Below are 13,665 nucleotides of genomic sequence, written 5' to 3'. Positions count from 1 at the left end.
TGAGAAGGTGCTGGGGGCCAAACAGATGTTGCGCTGGCCGGCCGTGGCGCAAGCTTTGGCATCCTCTGGCTCGACCCAACTGCTTCCTCCCGCTGTTGCGTCGAGCCTCCAGAGAGCAGCTGAAGTCGTTTCTCTCGCCTCTCTCGCGCGTTTCTCCTTCCCCGGCCCGCTCCAGAGTTTTCCCACAGGGCCGCAGCTCGGGCCCCTGCAATCCCGGCCGATAACCCTGCTTTTTCCCGTGTGAAGTCGCGGGCCTTGATAAAAATCTCAGCTGAGTTAAGTAGAAGCAGAGTGTTGCGCACGTCACGTGCTGAGCTGAGTGACTCCAGAAATCTGTTTATAATAGGTTACTTCTCATCACCTTATTAGCCCAGCAAACAGGCACCATCAGGACCCTCAGACTGACAGCCTGAACAGAAACGCTCGCTTCCTAAACGCTAGCAGCTGTCCTCTGACTGAAACATCCGCACTGTCCACTTTTCCCATCAGCCCCGACTAGCTGAGTTACAGTAGGGCCAGTTACAGTGCGCCCATCTGACTGACCATGCTTACTAAACAATGAGAAATCTATCTTTTGAATTACTCTTGAAAATGAAAGTGTCGAAAAAGGTTTTCTTTTGCCACAAAAGAACCATTTTTGGTTCCTTACAGTGCAAAAAATGTTTGGAAAATGAAATCATATGCAAAAGTTGCGCCCCGGGACATGTTGTGTTCATTTTCTTACATTTTCTTAAAACTCAGCAAATAATTAGAAATAGGGACTAAAATTTACAGAAAAATGTCATATTTAGTTGTCTTCTCTGTAGAGTAATTTACTTTCACTTAGAAAATCAACAAAACACGTACGGGTGTTCAAACTTTTGTATGGGACTATATTTAATGCTTCTTATTGTGGAGTTGTTAGGAAAGTAATAATAGATTATTGAATTTATTTCTAGATAACTTTATTAGGACTGGAGCAATAAGCAATTTAGGGAAATCAATAAAGTGAGACAAAAACATTTTACAATTTGATTTAAAACTCCAAGTATCCAGTACACTAGGACAGTTTTCATTTGCGCCAGAGGGGGCGACAAAGCTGTACACTCTCAGAAAAAAGGTACATTTTTTATACACACATATATATATATAATGGAGCCCAGCTGGTGGCATCCTATATAAATAAAAATACTGCATGGTAACAAGATCCTAATGCGTGCCACGACCTAGTAAGGCATGATCTCGTTTCCACATGTTGATATTTTCATATATATATATATATGTGAAAATATCAACATAATGAGAATTATTATACATGAACTAAAAAGATAATTTCACTTACCAATTTTTTTGCACTGTAAGTTAACTTTCAATTGATGGTTCTTTAACTATGTATGAGTAAGTTTTTTCTTAGAACTTTACGTCTAAACCAAGAACCAATTAAGAACTTTGCTTCTTGAGATTCTCGTCATTGAACTGGTCAACAAACTGATGACCATGCTTGGCTTTTGCTGCTGTGTATAAAAATGTAGCTACTTCAGCCAGTCTGATACGCTTTTTTTCCTTCTTTTCTGTTGAACGATGATTTTTTTTCTTCTCAACCCGTTTAACATTTGCAGATTCTTAGACAGCCAATGTCTTCAGTCTTCTCAGCCTGGAGAAAAGCTGTTTGATCTCCCTGTCGGCCCATTGAGTGTCCAGAAGAAAAGCCTCTAAAGAAAAGCGAAGCAGTGATCGATCTGAAATCCTGCACCTTTGCACTCGTGCTCTTATCCTTTTCTTTTTTCTCTGATAAAAGTGCGATTTACCCAAACCTCGAGAGTTGATTTACTGCGCCGCCCTGTCGCCCTTAATCAACTCTCTCAATAGGACGAGACAAAAGTGTTAGCGCCCCCTGCGCTCAGGGAAGTCTGGGCCAAAAGGCCTGCGATGCTCGTAGCTTTTCTGTAGGTGATTTAGGTGGCGGCCGGCGCTCTCTGGTTTTTCGGTGGTGCCGTTCTGGCCTGGCGGTGGCCTCCGCCTGATTTAGGACGTCCCACAAAAGCGACCCCTATAAATTTAAAAACTAATTCTCTGCTCTATAGGACTCTCTGTTTTTTGTAATAGAAAATAAGGACACTGGCACTTTTATGAAGTGCTCTTAATGAGGGTAGAATTAAATGTGCTACTGTGCCCCTTCACAGATATAAGGGGGGGGGAGAGAGAGAGAGAGAGAGAGAGAGAGAGAGAGAGAGAGAGAGAGAGAGAGAGAGGTATGCAACAAGCAACATGTACAAATCGGGGGGTGTCACTGAAACACTTGCACACACACTATATACACAAATAACAGGAAACAATAACAACAGCTCTCTGTTTCTGTCTCCTTCTCTTCCTCACTCATTCTCTTTTCTCCCCGCCTCTATCACATTCTCTCTTTTCTCTTTCTCTCACTCTTCTCTCCCTCTGTCTTTTCTGTCTGCCTCTATCTCACTCTCTTTTCTCCTTCTCTTTCTCTCAGTCTCTTCTCTTCCTCTCTGTCCTCTGTCTGCCTCTATCTCACTCTCTTTTCTCCTTTTCTCCCTCTCACTCTGTTTTCTCCCTCTCCTTGTCTCATCTGTCTGCCTCTATCTCACTCTTTTTTCTCCTTCTTTTCTCTCTCACTCTCTTTTCTCCCTCTCTCCTTGTCTTTTTCAACTGCCTCTATCTAACTCTCTTTTCTCATTCTTTTCTCTCTCACTCTTTTCTCCCTCTCTTTAAAAAAGTTTAAAGTTTTCTCTCTTCTTCTATAAAGTTAGCATTTCAGTGATAAAGAGGTGGGTGAATGGGTGGAGCTAAACTGCTGTAGTCTGAATAGACATCAAGGAGTTTTCAAGGAGAATTTGTGACATCACAAGAACAACAAATTCAGATTGGGCTGTTTTTTTCCGCTTAGCTTCCATATATGTTTTTGAAACTTTAACAGTGTTTATATACAACATCACATCATCACAATTTTAGCCGTTTTTCCGTTTTTGATATAATTTGAAAATACCTGTTGCCTTTTATGTTGTGTGCAAATTCCATGATGAATTGACCAAAAGAAACGGCCCAAAATTACTTGGAAAAAAGTCTGGTTCCATTGACTTACATTAAAAGTGAAGTATGTTTTTTCCTTCTCCTGTAAAGTTACCATTTTGGAGATCCGAGGTTTTGTTCTGACAGTGGTGATGTGCTAATGCAACAAGGGTTTATTCCATGTCACTCTGGAGCGTTTCTGTTGGTGCATTTGTCATGAAATGTTCACACTATGTGAACCGAAACAGGTGTAGAAATGGGGGTTTTGTTCCCACTACATACACATATGAGAGGTAGAGAGACACTGATACTGAGAGAGAGAAAGAGAGAGAGAGAGAGAGAGAGAGAGAAAGAGAGAGAGAGAGAGAGAGAGAGAGAGAGAGAGAGAGAGAGATTGTATCTTCGTGTTGTCAGTGTAGAGGGAGTGTAACGCAGATGAATTGAAGCGCAGAGTGCCGAGTGGTACAGACTGATACTGAACACCTTCAGCCTCCATCAGCCAGATTCTCATGTCCAAGGTTTCTGACCTGAAAGCAGGCCAAGTTTAGAGGGGGGGAGAGAGCGAAAGAAATGAAGACGAAGGAAAAGAGAGAAGGGAGTTGCCCCCTGAAGGCCCAGAGCCTTGAAACTCTCCCAAATGAACTATCATTTTATACCCACTCGAACGTAAACACTCCTTACAGTTTACAGCCAATTAAATTGTACTTAAGCCCTGAGAGTTTACGCTGGTAAACACGCTGGAGGCCCTGAGGCCGCGGGACTCCTTAACCGTGCCTCGGGCTTTTGTTTGAAACGAAGATATTCCCTCGGCCTGACTGAAGGCAGAGCGTGAGTAAATGTATATGTTTGCGAGTTGGAGCCAGTGTGTGTTTTAATAACACCTCATCCGTCAGAGCGCCTGCCAGAGACTGAAAACAATTTCCAACCAATCAGCGTCGAGACACAAACATGCCCATTGGCCGGTGGAGCAACAGCGTCATCCGTTTACACACACCGCAGGCTCGGATTAAATATTTGGCATCGCTTTGGCTTTGCTATCACACCTGCGCTGCAGAAAAAAGATATCTTGGCCAATGAAAGCATCTCAAGTGTAAGGAAACACAGCTCATATTTCTCTATATGAGGAGGCTGTGAGCAGTAGTGGGTTATACAGCCCAAAATTTTTATCAATTTATAATTAAAACTATCAAATAAATCAAATCAAACCATTTTAGACCCTTAAGTAAGCTCACTTTTGGAGGCTAACAGAGGCTTATCGTTCTGGGATGTCCCTTCACTTTTTAATGAGAACCATTTTAACAAACAAAGTAAATCTGAAATATTTTTATTGTGCAGTAAACAATATATCCCTGCTGTCGGAACAAAACCTTGTATCTCCATTTTTGTATGTTTTCAGATTTTGATATAATTTGAAAGTACCCATTGTCCTTTACAGTGTGTGTAAATTTCATGATGAACGGACCCAAAGAAACCCAAAATAACTAGGAAAAAAGTCTGGTTCCACTGACTTACATTAAAAGTAGAGTATGGTTTTTCCATCTCCTGTAAAGTTCTCATTTTTTGAGATATGAGGTTTTGTTCCAACAGCAGCGATATAAATAAACCTATTACTTTCTAACACTAGCCCAGCAGGCCCGCAAACATGGTGCTTATTCACCAGCTTTTTGTATTTCTGGTATATCACCAGCTTGAATTTCCATTTAAGTTCCACCTTAAATGGAGCACCACTTCCATACAGGCACCTGAATGTAACTGCAGCGCCCTTTAAGGTGGAATGGGAAATCTGAATAAGAACTTCAGCTTCATTGTCCTTCATGTCTGCTGCCTCGAAAACAAAACGGACCAGTTCAGATGGAGCCCACTATATAGCCCACTACTGGTTGTAAGAATATTTTAAGGTTATTTAATCTGTTTGTAGACATTTTTACTTATTTCAAATTATTTTATCAGCTGAAATGAGAATAATTTCAGTAAGATTATTGCTTAAAAGTTGAAGTCTATGTCTAAGGCATGTCTATATATATAATCTATGTCTATGTATATACATATATTAATGTTAACTTTATCCAACAGCTCGGAAAGATCATTTCACTTAATAAGATCACTTTATGTAGATAAAAATGTATAGAAATACACCGAACAGTCAGGCATATATTGCCGCGGTGTTATTTAAAAAATAACAGATAACAAAGTATTTGTACTTCGTTAGTAGTACTTATTAGTATTATTTTAGAATATTTGCATTGTACTATTATTATATTACTATTATATGCTTTTACTCAACATTATAACTTTAATTTATATTTTTCTTTTAATTTTTCTCATACATTCAATTTTTTATATTTTATATTTCTTTTAATTAAATAGCAGCAGTAATTACAGTGTACTTTTTACTCTTTACTTTTTCTTTAGACCTGAGTACTCACTGTGAAAAAAAATAAAAATAAATACAAAATTCTTAAATGAATTTTGCCACTGAGTTTTCTCCTTACCCTAACAGAGCTGTGTAATTATTTTTCAGTGAAATGTTTAAATGAAAAGTGAAAAAAAACACTTACACTCTGTTTACTCTCATGTGTTTACTATGCTGTATTGTCTATTTATGCACCAGTTCCACCAAGACAAACTCCTTGTACATGTAAGTGTACCTGACCAATAAAGTGACTCTAATTTGAGATATTCTTACTTTCCAGAGATCTGAGGACTTGGAAAAGGAGCTTTGTGTGGTTTCGCTCGTTGCAAAACAAGACCTGTGTGGATTTTTAGCAGCATGATCCAATTCTCCAGTCTGCTGTACAGCGATGTATTTTCTCTTCTCCTTTTATCGAGCCTGAAAAATGCAGGATTTGAGTGTGAGGTGGTTGTTTAACGGGCCGCTTCCTTTAACGCAGCGCAGAGCCAGCGCAGAGCCACACGTGTTTTATTATCTCGTAAACGAGCAGCGATGTTGTGAAACCTCTGCACGGGTGTGTGTGTGTGTGTGTGTGTGTGTGTGTGTGTGTGTGTGTGAGGAGGCCCGAGTGTACAGATGTACTGTGCAGTACAGTACTGTGCAAAATCAGAGACAACCCTTCATTTACACAATTTACAGCTGAAATGGCCTTAACATGCTAGTCGTACATTTTTCAGCATCAGGAAAAAAGCTGAAAATATATATATATATATATATATATATATATATATATATATTTAAGAAATACTTATCTGCAGTATTTAATGTGTCCACTTGTTACCTTTATTACAGCTTCCAATCTTTTCAGGAGACTCACTTTCAGTTTCTCAATCAAATCTGCAGCCACACCTCCAAAGTTCAGTCTTAGAAGTTGGTTGCACTTTCTGCTTCTTCTTCAGTAATGCTGAGGTCTGGACTCTGGGGTGGTCAGTCCATTGTTCAGCTTCTTTGTTTGGTGTGTCCGTCTCCTTTTCTCAGTGAGGTTCTTCTTGACAGCTACACATCCTTTCAGATCCACAGCTCTGATTCGTCTTCTAATAGTGGAAGGATGGACAGAAACACCTGTGGATGTTTTCAGATCTGAAGCAGCTTGATTTTCTCCTCTCTCTCAAAGATGAAAGCTTTAAGTGCTGTTTATCTAATGGGGGCAGTTTTGGTGTCTTACCAGGTCTTTCAGGTGGTTGTCAGGAGTCTCATTTTCTCTGTAGCTTTTACTCATTTTTGTGAGTTTTGGAAAGCCCTGTTTTTTTGACCTCCTGACTTTCTCCTTCCTTATACAAGTGGATTATCTCACATCTAATCTCCTCAGAAACACCTCCTGAAAAATAGAAAACTTAAAATTAAACGAATGAAGGGTGTACGTGTGTGTGTGCACTTATGCAGACATTTGTTTTTGAGACAGTGTGTGTGTGTGTGTGTGTGTGTGTGTGTGTGTGTGTGTGTGTGTGATAGGGATTTATCTCCTCTCGTCTCTCCTGCTGCTCTTTGTCTGGTGGCTGGATCACTCCCCAGAGACAGATCCACCACGGCCCTGAAACACACTGCACATTCCCACAGATTCCTCCTCACACACACACACACACACCACACACACACAGACACACACACACACACACACACACACACTGCTCTCTCAGCCTTCAAACACTGGCAGCGTAAGCTAGTAGTGTAAAAATGCTTTGATGCAGCATTATGCTTCAGTCTGGTGGTGATTCAACTGCATTGATTATTATAATATTGAACAAATTTCAGCCAAAATAAAAAATTCTCTGGCTGTTTTCGATTGTTAAAAAAGAAAAAAGGTTTATCTTCGCTGTTTATGTTCCAATACTATCTAAACCAGACGTCTTCAAACCAGGACTATGAATCCCAATCCAGTTTCCAATTCTGGATTTTGTAATGATTGGTAATGAACTTTTGATGTGACTGAATGTTTAAGGCTGCACTGTGCATGGTTTTTTTTTTTTTTGTTAAAACTGACAGAAGTAGAAGTAGAGTCAAGGGAATAAAACAGGCTAAAATATGATGTGTGTGCTGCTGCATGTCACCCTGTTAAGCCAGAAATACTAATTTAAATGTCAGAGTTGTCAGATCTTTTGGACGTCATGCGTCTTTCTGTATTAAAAAGAATCTTTCTATGTTTCGGTCTCAAGTACAAAATTATTAGCATTATTATGAACATTATACTGTTGAAGATATGATGACAGTAGACAATTCACTTAGATCCTCCGAAAACACATCCTTCACCAAGTTTTGACTGAGTTCTCTTTGAATACTCTTTTAATGTGCTCGCAATCATCAGATTCACCCGCTCAGGGAAGGAGACCGAAGCATGTTACAAAATGTTGCATGCAATTACACATTTCCACCAGAGAGGTCTCCAAATTCCCAAAACTTACATAGTGTAAATATAAAAAGAACCATGCACAGCAGGTTATCCATTATGGAGACGAATGAAAGTGAACCATTTAAGAATTCAGATTTTTTGTAATTATGTATGTGACTATATATTACCGCTGCCTTTACTAAAGATCCCTTGGAGGACACTGTTTATAAGGATGTATTTTATACAAAATCCTGGACTGGATTCAAAATTCAGAGTTGAAGAGCTCAAGACAAACAGTTCCTTCAGTCTCGTTGCCTTTTTATAATCAGTACATCACTTTTTTCTGTGTAATCATCCCTACAAAGCTACCATGAAGTGTTCAAACTTGTTGTGATAGTGCTGACCCTGGTGCTTGACAGTGTTCATCATGATAACTTCACTTTCTGCAGCTTTAGAGCTGTGACACATACAGATTGACCTCCAGAGAGCTTTATAACTGATCCTCAACCACACATCAGTCAAATTACATTGTCTGTTTCAGTCAGTTCAGATCGTTCGTGCATTAACTGGTGATTTGTGTGTGTCTGGTGCCTGTAAGCTCTGACTCAGTTCTGGCTTTTTCCCGTTCGTTTTGGAGCTGGATGAAGAGCCTGAGGAGGAATCTGTCTTGTCTGTGAGGCCCCACCACTGTAAAAACTGAACCTGGTGTCTCTTTTTTTTCCTCCCCTTCTGCAGATTTTCATTAATAACGAATGGCACGACTCAGTGAGCGGAAAAACCTTCTCCACGTACAATCCCGCCACAGGGGAGAAAATCTGTGACGTCCAGGAGGCAGATAAGGTAGGTTTACTTTACTTTGGAGGACTGAATATTCCCAAAATTGCATTGTAGGGACATTTTGACGGCTCCCGTGAGGAAAATTTTATTTTAACGAGGAATCAAATACGCAAAAATATAATATGTTACAAATCATTTTAATGGTGCTGTGAACAAGTACAGTGGTGAAAAAGATGCTACAACTGGTCTAAATTTCTGATATTTAAGCATTCAATCGGCCAGTGTTCTAGAAGTGATGCCAGTATCATGGTGTAATTTATGATAATGGTAACATATCCGATCGCCGACACCTAGCTGGGTATATGTAAAAACATCACAGATGAAGGAAGCAGTGAAGGAAGGCTGCTGGACGTGAGACTGTTAGAGCTATCGAGACTCGTCCGGAAAGGCTGGATTTCATGTGTCCCAGAGGTGCACAAACACCTGTTTACAGGAGAATGCTATACCTCAGTGTTAAAACCTCTCTCTCTGCCCTCTCTCTCCCCCGAGAGAATGACATTTCATTCCAATGTATAAAAGTTATACTGAGGAATGATCATAAAGACTACTTGAATTGACCTTCTCTGTCTATTTCTCTGCTATTCTCCCTCTCCCTCTCTCCCTCTCCCAGGCTGATGTGGATAAGGCAGTGCAGGCCGCTCGCTCGGCCTTCTCTCTGGGCTCGGAGTGGAGGAGGATGGACTCCTCTGAGAGGGGGAGGCTTCTCTCTAAGCTGGCAGACCTGGTGGAGCGAGACCGGCTCTACCTCGCTGTAAGTGTCGTAAGAAAACCTCAGATCTGCAAAGCAGTTACTTTACACAGAAAAAAAAATCCACATCTTATGGCTTATTATTCCATAACTACATGGAAACTATGACAACATATCTGCATTATTATTATATCTTATGGGTCCAATCGCTTACTCTTACAACTACATATTGATTACATAGTACACTGTTAGAAATAAAGGTTCTGTGTAGGTACATTTTTTATTTATCAAGGTACAAACAAATGTAAATGCTCCCTCAAAGGTACAACAGTGGTTTAAGGTCCCATTGTGTATCATATATAAGTTTTTCCAGGTGAAAAGTATGTATTTTGTACCTTTTCATAACCGAATGTTTTAAAACAGAACAAGAAAATAAAAGCCTGGAGACGAGACGGAGTGCAAAAGAACTTAGACAACATAATTTCAATGGATTATGATACAATTATGTTCCCTGACTAAAGGTATCCTTGAGGGTCCCACCCCAGTGACAAGAGGGGTACTGCCCCAGTGACAGTTTCATACCTTTATTTCTGAGAGTGTAGTCACTGAATAATGAAGATTGAAAACAGAATAATAATAATAATAATTATAATAATAAGGATCCATGGGATTAAGTTACAGGAGTGAGAAATGAAAATCAGTAAACGTTCAGAGGCTACTGTAATAAAATTTTACTCCAAGCAATTTTTGGACCATTTCTATTGGTCCATTAATTGTGGTGTAAAAAAAAATGGATGTCTGAAGTTCACTGTTTACGACAGTGACAACATGCACGCTTGGAAACATACGGAAGCAGCAAAAACTTGTGCTTCGATCAAGCACTGCTGAATCATTCCAGTGGACATACTGGTAGCAGAATGAACTAGGGAAGCTATTGATTGGAAGGACAGGTCATACACGCCATTCTTCTACAGCCATTCATCTTCTACAGCCATTCATCCCTCACCTGAATGCCATAACTGAAGAAATCACAAGAGCTTTCGTGCTGATTTACTCTCACTCTGGGCAGCAGTGGTTAGCAGTTAGAAGTTAGCAGCAGACAGATTCAGCAGACCAAGGCCTAAAGGAGACAAAGACACTCACAACAATAAGCAAGTGTCTAATGAGAGCCCGTCTGGTCATGGCAGGAGCTTCAGAGCTTTGTTGTTTTCCGAAACAACTTTGATTTGTCCTGCAAATGTCCCAAACCCCTTGTCGGCGGCACCGGCCGGGGTGGGACGGGTGACCTTTGGGTGATAACGATCATACAACCTCGAACTCAAAGTGAAATTTTAAAAAGAGGGGCATTGTGCCACGGCTGATTCTTTTCGCCACGTCTGTCTTCCACAGGAGACATCTGCTTTGGCTTCCAGCTCGGATAAACGTGTTCGCAAAAAAGATTTAAAAACAAAAGTGCCGCGGCTTTCTTTGTATAACGCTCTCCCGAGAACACTGCAGCCATTTTGAATAAATCTCTCTCGCACTGTGCCTGAATCTTTGCCTTAAATGGGATTTTTTTTCCTCTTCGAATGTGAACAAGTGTCAGAGTGAATCACTCCGGAGGAGAAATGTTACGTCTACGATTGTGCTTTATATCAAGCTAATCCCACTCTGATAAGAAATCATGGCTTCTTGACACAGAGATAACAAAGCCTGCTCTGAAATGCTGGCTATATAAGTATCACATTTCCCCCTAGGTGCAGGTATAAAGTGTGCACTTTAGCACGGATAAATCCTAAATGCAGTATTGGGGGAGTCAGATTTTATCCCCGTGTGTGATTTTTCATCCCACCCTTTACTCCCTTGCTTTCTCTCCTCATCTGTCCTTCCTCCCCTCAGACCCTGGAGTCGCTAAACAGCGGGAAACCTTTCCTCTCCTCCTTCTTTGTGGACCTTCAGGGAACAATTAAGACGCTGCGATATTTCGCCGGATGGGCCGACAAGATCCACGGCACGTCCATTCCAACCGGTAAGGTGACACTCGTCCTGAGTCAAAAACCCCCCACTGCCATACAGCACAAATCCACAAAGGACACATTTTCATACCCCAAGTGGTGTGTGAAAATTTACGAGGTGGTATGAGGAAAGATACTGTGAAATACTGTGTAATAAGTTTTATTTACAAAATAAAAGTTACTACCAGATTTTTAAAAAAGAATCAAAAAGTCAATTCTGGTTAAGATGAAAATAATAAACAAAATAATATATATAAGTATAAAAATTGGTGCGATATTGATGTCTATCAATTGTATCACTATAGTTTCAACATCTAGTTTCCCACCGGCCTGCGTCAGTAGTAAAAATCTGTGCTCAAGCGGGAAAACCATCAACAAGTAAAGCTAACTAAAGGATAAGAGGTTATAATTCCAAGTGGACAAAACAACTGTACAAGGACACAAACCACAAATACCACCAGTTTCAGGCTTAGGCGTCTCATTAAAAGAAGCTGAATTTCACTCTCTCAGTAACTGTATTTTGGTTGGAGGCAAATCGATAAAATAAAGTCAATATCCAGTTTAATAATACTAATACATGTTTAATAATATCTAGTTTATAATATCACTGGAACATCCAAGGTGCCACTGAGGGTTCTTCATCTTTGAGCAATGCCACTGAACAACTGAATAAGCTGATCCATTTTTACTTCGTTCTTATGCTTCGCGAGTTGAGTTGGAGCAAAACAATAGACCCTCCGGGGGTCCCTGAGTACTGCTGCCCTAAAGTATGTTCAAGTTTGGAAAAGAGAAACATAATTTAAAGGTTCTATGGCAATTCAAGAGTTTCTTCTAGCACCATTACATTAAGTGGAGGTTCTTTAAACTTTGAAAAAAAGGTTCATAACACTCCCCGAGCGCAACTACAAAAATGATTTTCTAAAGAATCGTCCATTAAAAGATTTTTAGGAAATTAAAAGTGGTTCTTGTATGGCTTTTCATCAAATAACATTTCTGGCATCTAAGAGCGTCGGTCTCAGGTTGCCATTTTCTGCTGGACTTGAAATGACCAGATTTAGGATTGGTTTGACTGTGGGGTACCTGAGCTATATTTAAAGAGGTGTAGGGGTACGTAAGACAAAAACAGTTGGGATGTAATAAATAATCCAAAGCCGGGGCAGGCCTGTTTCGTGTGGGCCTTGGTGGGGGAATGGGAGGCGTGCAGATGGCAGTGTGGTTCCCAGCCTTATATACCCCTTTAAATATGGCTCAAGTACCCTATAATCTGACTGAAAAGTGGTATGTTGCGGACAAAAGATGTTCATGTCCAGCTTCAGTGCAGTGGAGTTTTGATGGTGGGCGAGTCTGGACTGTAGTAGAGTGTAGTAGAGAGAGTGGCCGGTGTTTTGGCGCTGGGGGTTTTCTCAGAGGCCTGCTAGAGATGTTGTGGGGTTATGGAGGTGTTCGGAGGGTAAACAGACCGGACTCCCTCAGCAGTTATAAATCTGCACGCTAATGGCCGCCCTCCTGCCGAGTGCCGCCACCGGTGGAGCAGGGTGACAGCTCTGGGGTTGGGGGGGCACAGGGGGGCATGAGGGGGTACTGGGGAGCTGTTCTGGCTAATTTAGCTGTTTGAAAGAAACGCAATGGGGGGCCTGGAGACTACAGGACAGCGGCGGACTCGTAGCGCTGATATCAGAGTACAGCCATTAGTTTGTGTGTGTATATGTGTGTATGTGTGAGTGTGAGAGTGAATTGGGGTTGACAGTGGAGCCGTCTCTCAGGGGCCCCATATGAGGGCCACACGGGTTAAAGAGAGGAAAGGAGAGGACATTAGGTGTCCACTGTTGGGCGTCTGGGTAATTGCTGTGCATTCCAACACTGTCTGTCGCCATCACTCTCTGTCCACTAACTGTGGCTCTGGCTCTCTCTTTCTCTTTCTCTCTCTTGTAGACTCACTCGCTTCAGAGCAATGCCACCAGTTTTAAATAAAGCTGTAAAACACTGGCATCACAGACATTTGATTGCGCATCTTTAGGAAATTATTCATATTATAAGTTCAATAATTCAGAATCATTTACAAAAATACACTGAAAATATTACTATGACAAGAGGAACTATTTACACACAGGTTAAAATCACTGGGGAACTTTCTGGGAGTTCTAGATACGTCAGTATGAGCTGTAGTCTACCCTGGGTTCAGTCAGTTGTTAGGAATGGAAAACAGCAGCAGCTCTATGTCAGGATTGTTTACTGAGTCACTATAAAACTTCTCCTTGTGTAAAATACATAAAACATGGAACGTCTTGTACAAGCTTCAAATGTACATGTTTAATCTAGCCGGGCCAAATACATTTCACTTAGCACTAACATAGCA

At 40.8% G+C, this 13,665-nt stretch overlaps 1 protein-coding gene across 1 annotated transcript in view; it reads left to right on the top strand.

Moving 5' to 3' along the window:
• Positions 1-13,665, top strand: part of aldh1a2 (aldehyde dehydrogenase 1 family, member A2) — a 44,104-nt gene that overhangs the window by 11,398 nt on the left and 19,041 nt on the right. Inside the window, exons 2-4 of the mRNA XM_036584389.1 lie at positions 8,526-8,630; positions 9,238-9,378; positions 11,194-11,323. Coding sequence (XP_036440282.1) covers positions 8,526-8,630; positions 9,238-9,378; positions 11,194-11,323 — 376 coding nt within the window. The remainder of the gene's footprint in view (positions 1-8,525; positions 8,631-9,237; positions 9,379-11,193; positions 11,324-13,665) is intronic.

Source organism: Colossoma macropomum, unplaced genomic scaffold (assembly GCF_904425465.1).
Source record: "Colossoma macropomum unplaced genomic scaffold, Colossoma_macropomum, whole genome shotgun sequence".
NCBI lineage: Eukaryota > Metazoa > Chordata > Actinopteri > Characiformes > Serrasalmidae > Colossoma > Colossoma macropomum.
The sequence above is the reverse complement of the archived record's forward strand: the minus strand, read 5'-3'. Positions and strand labels throughout refer to the sequence as shown.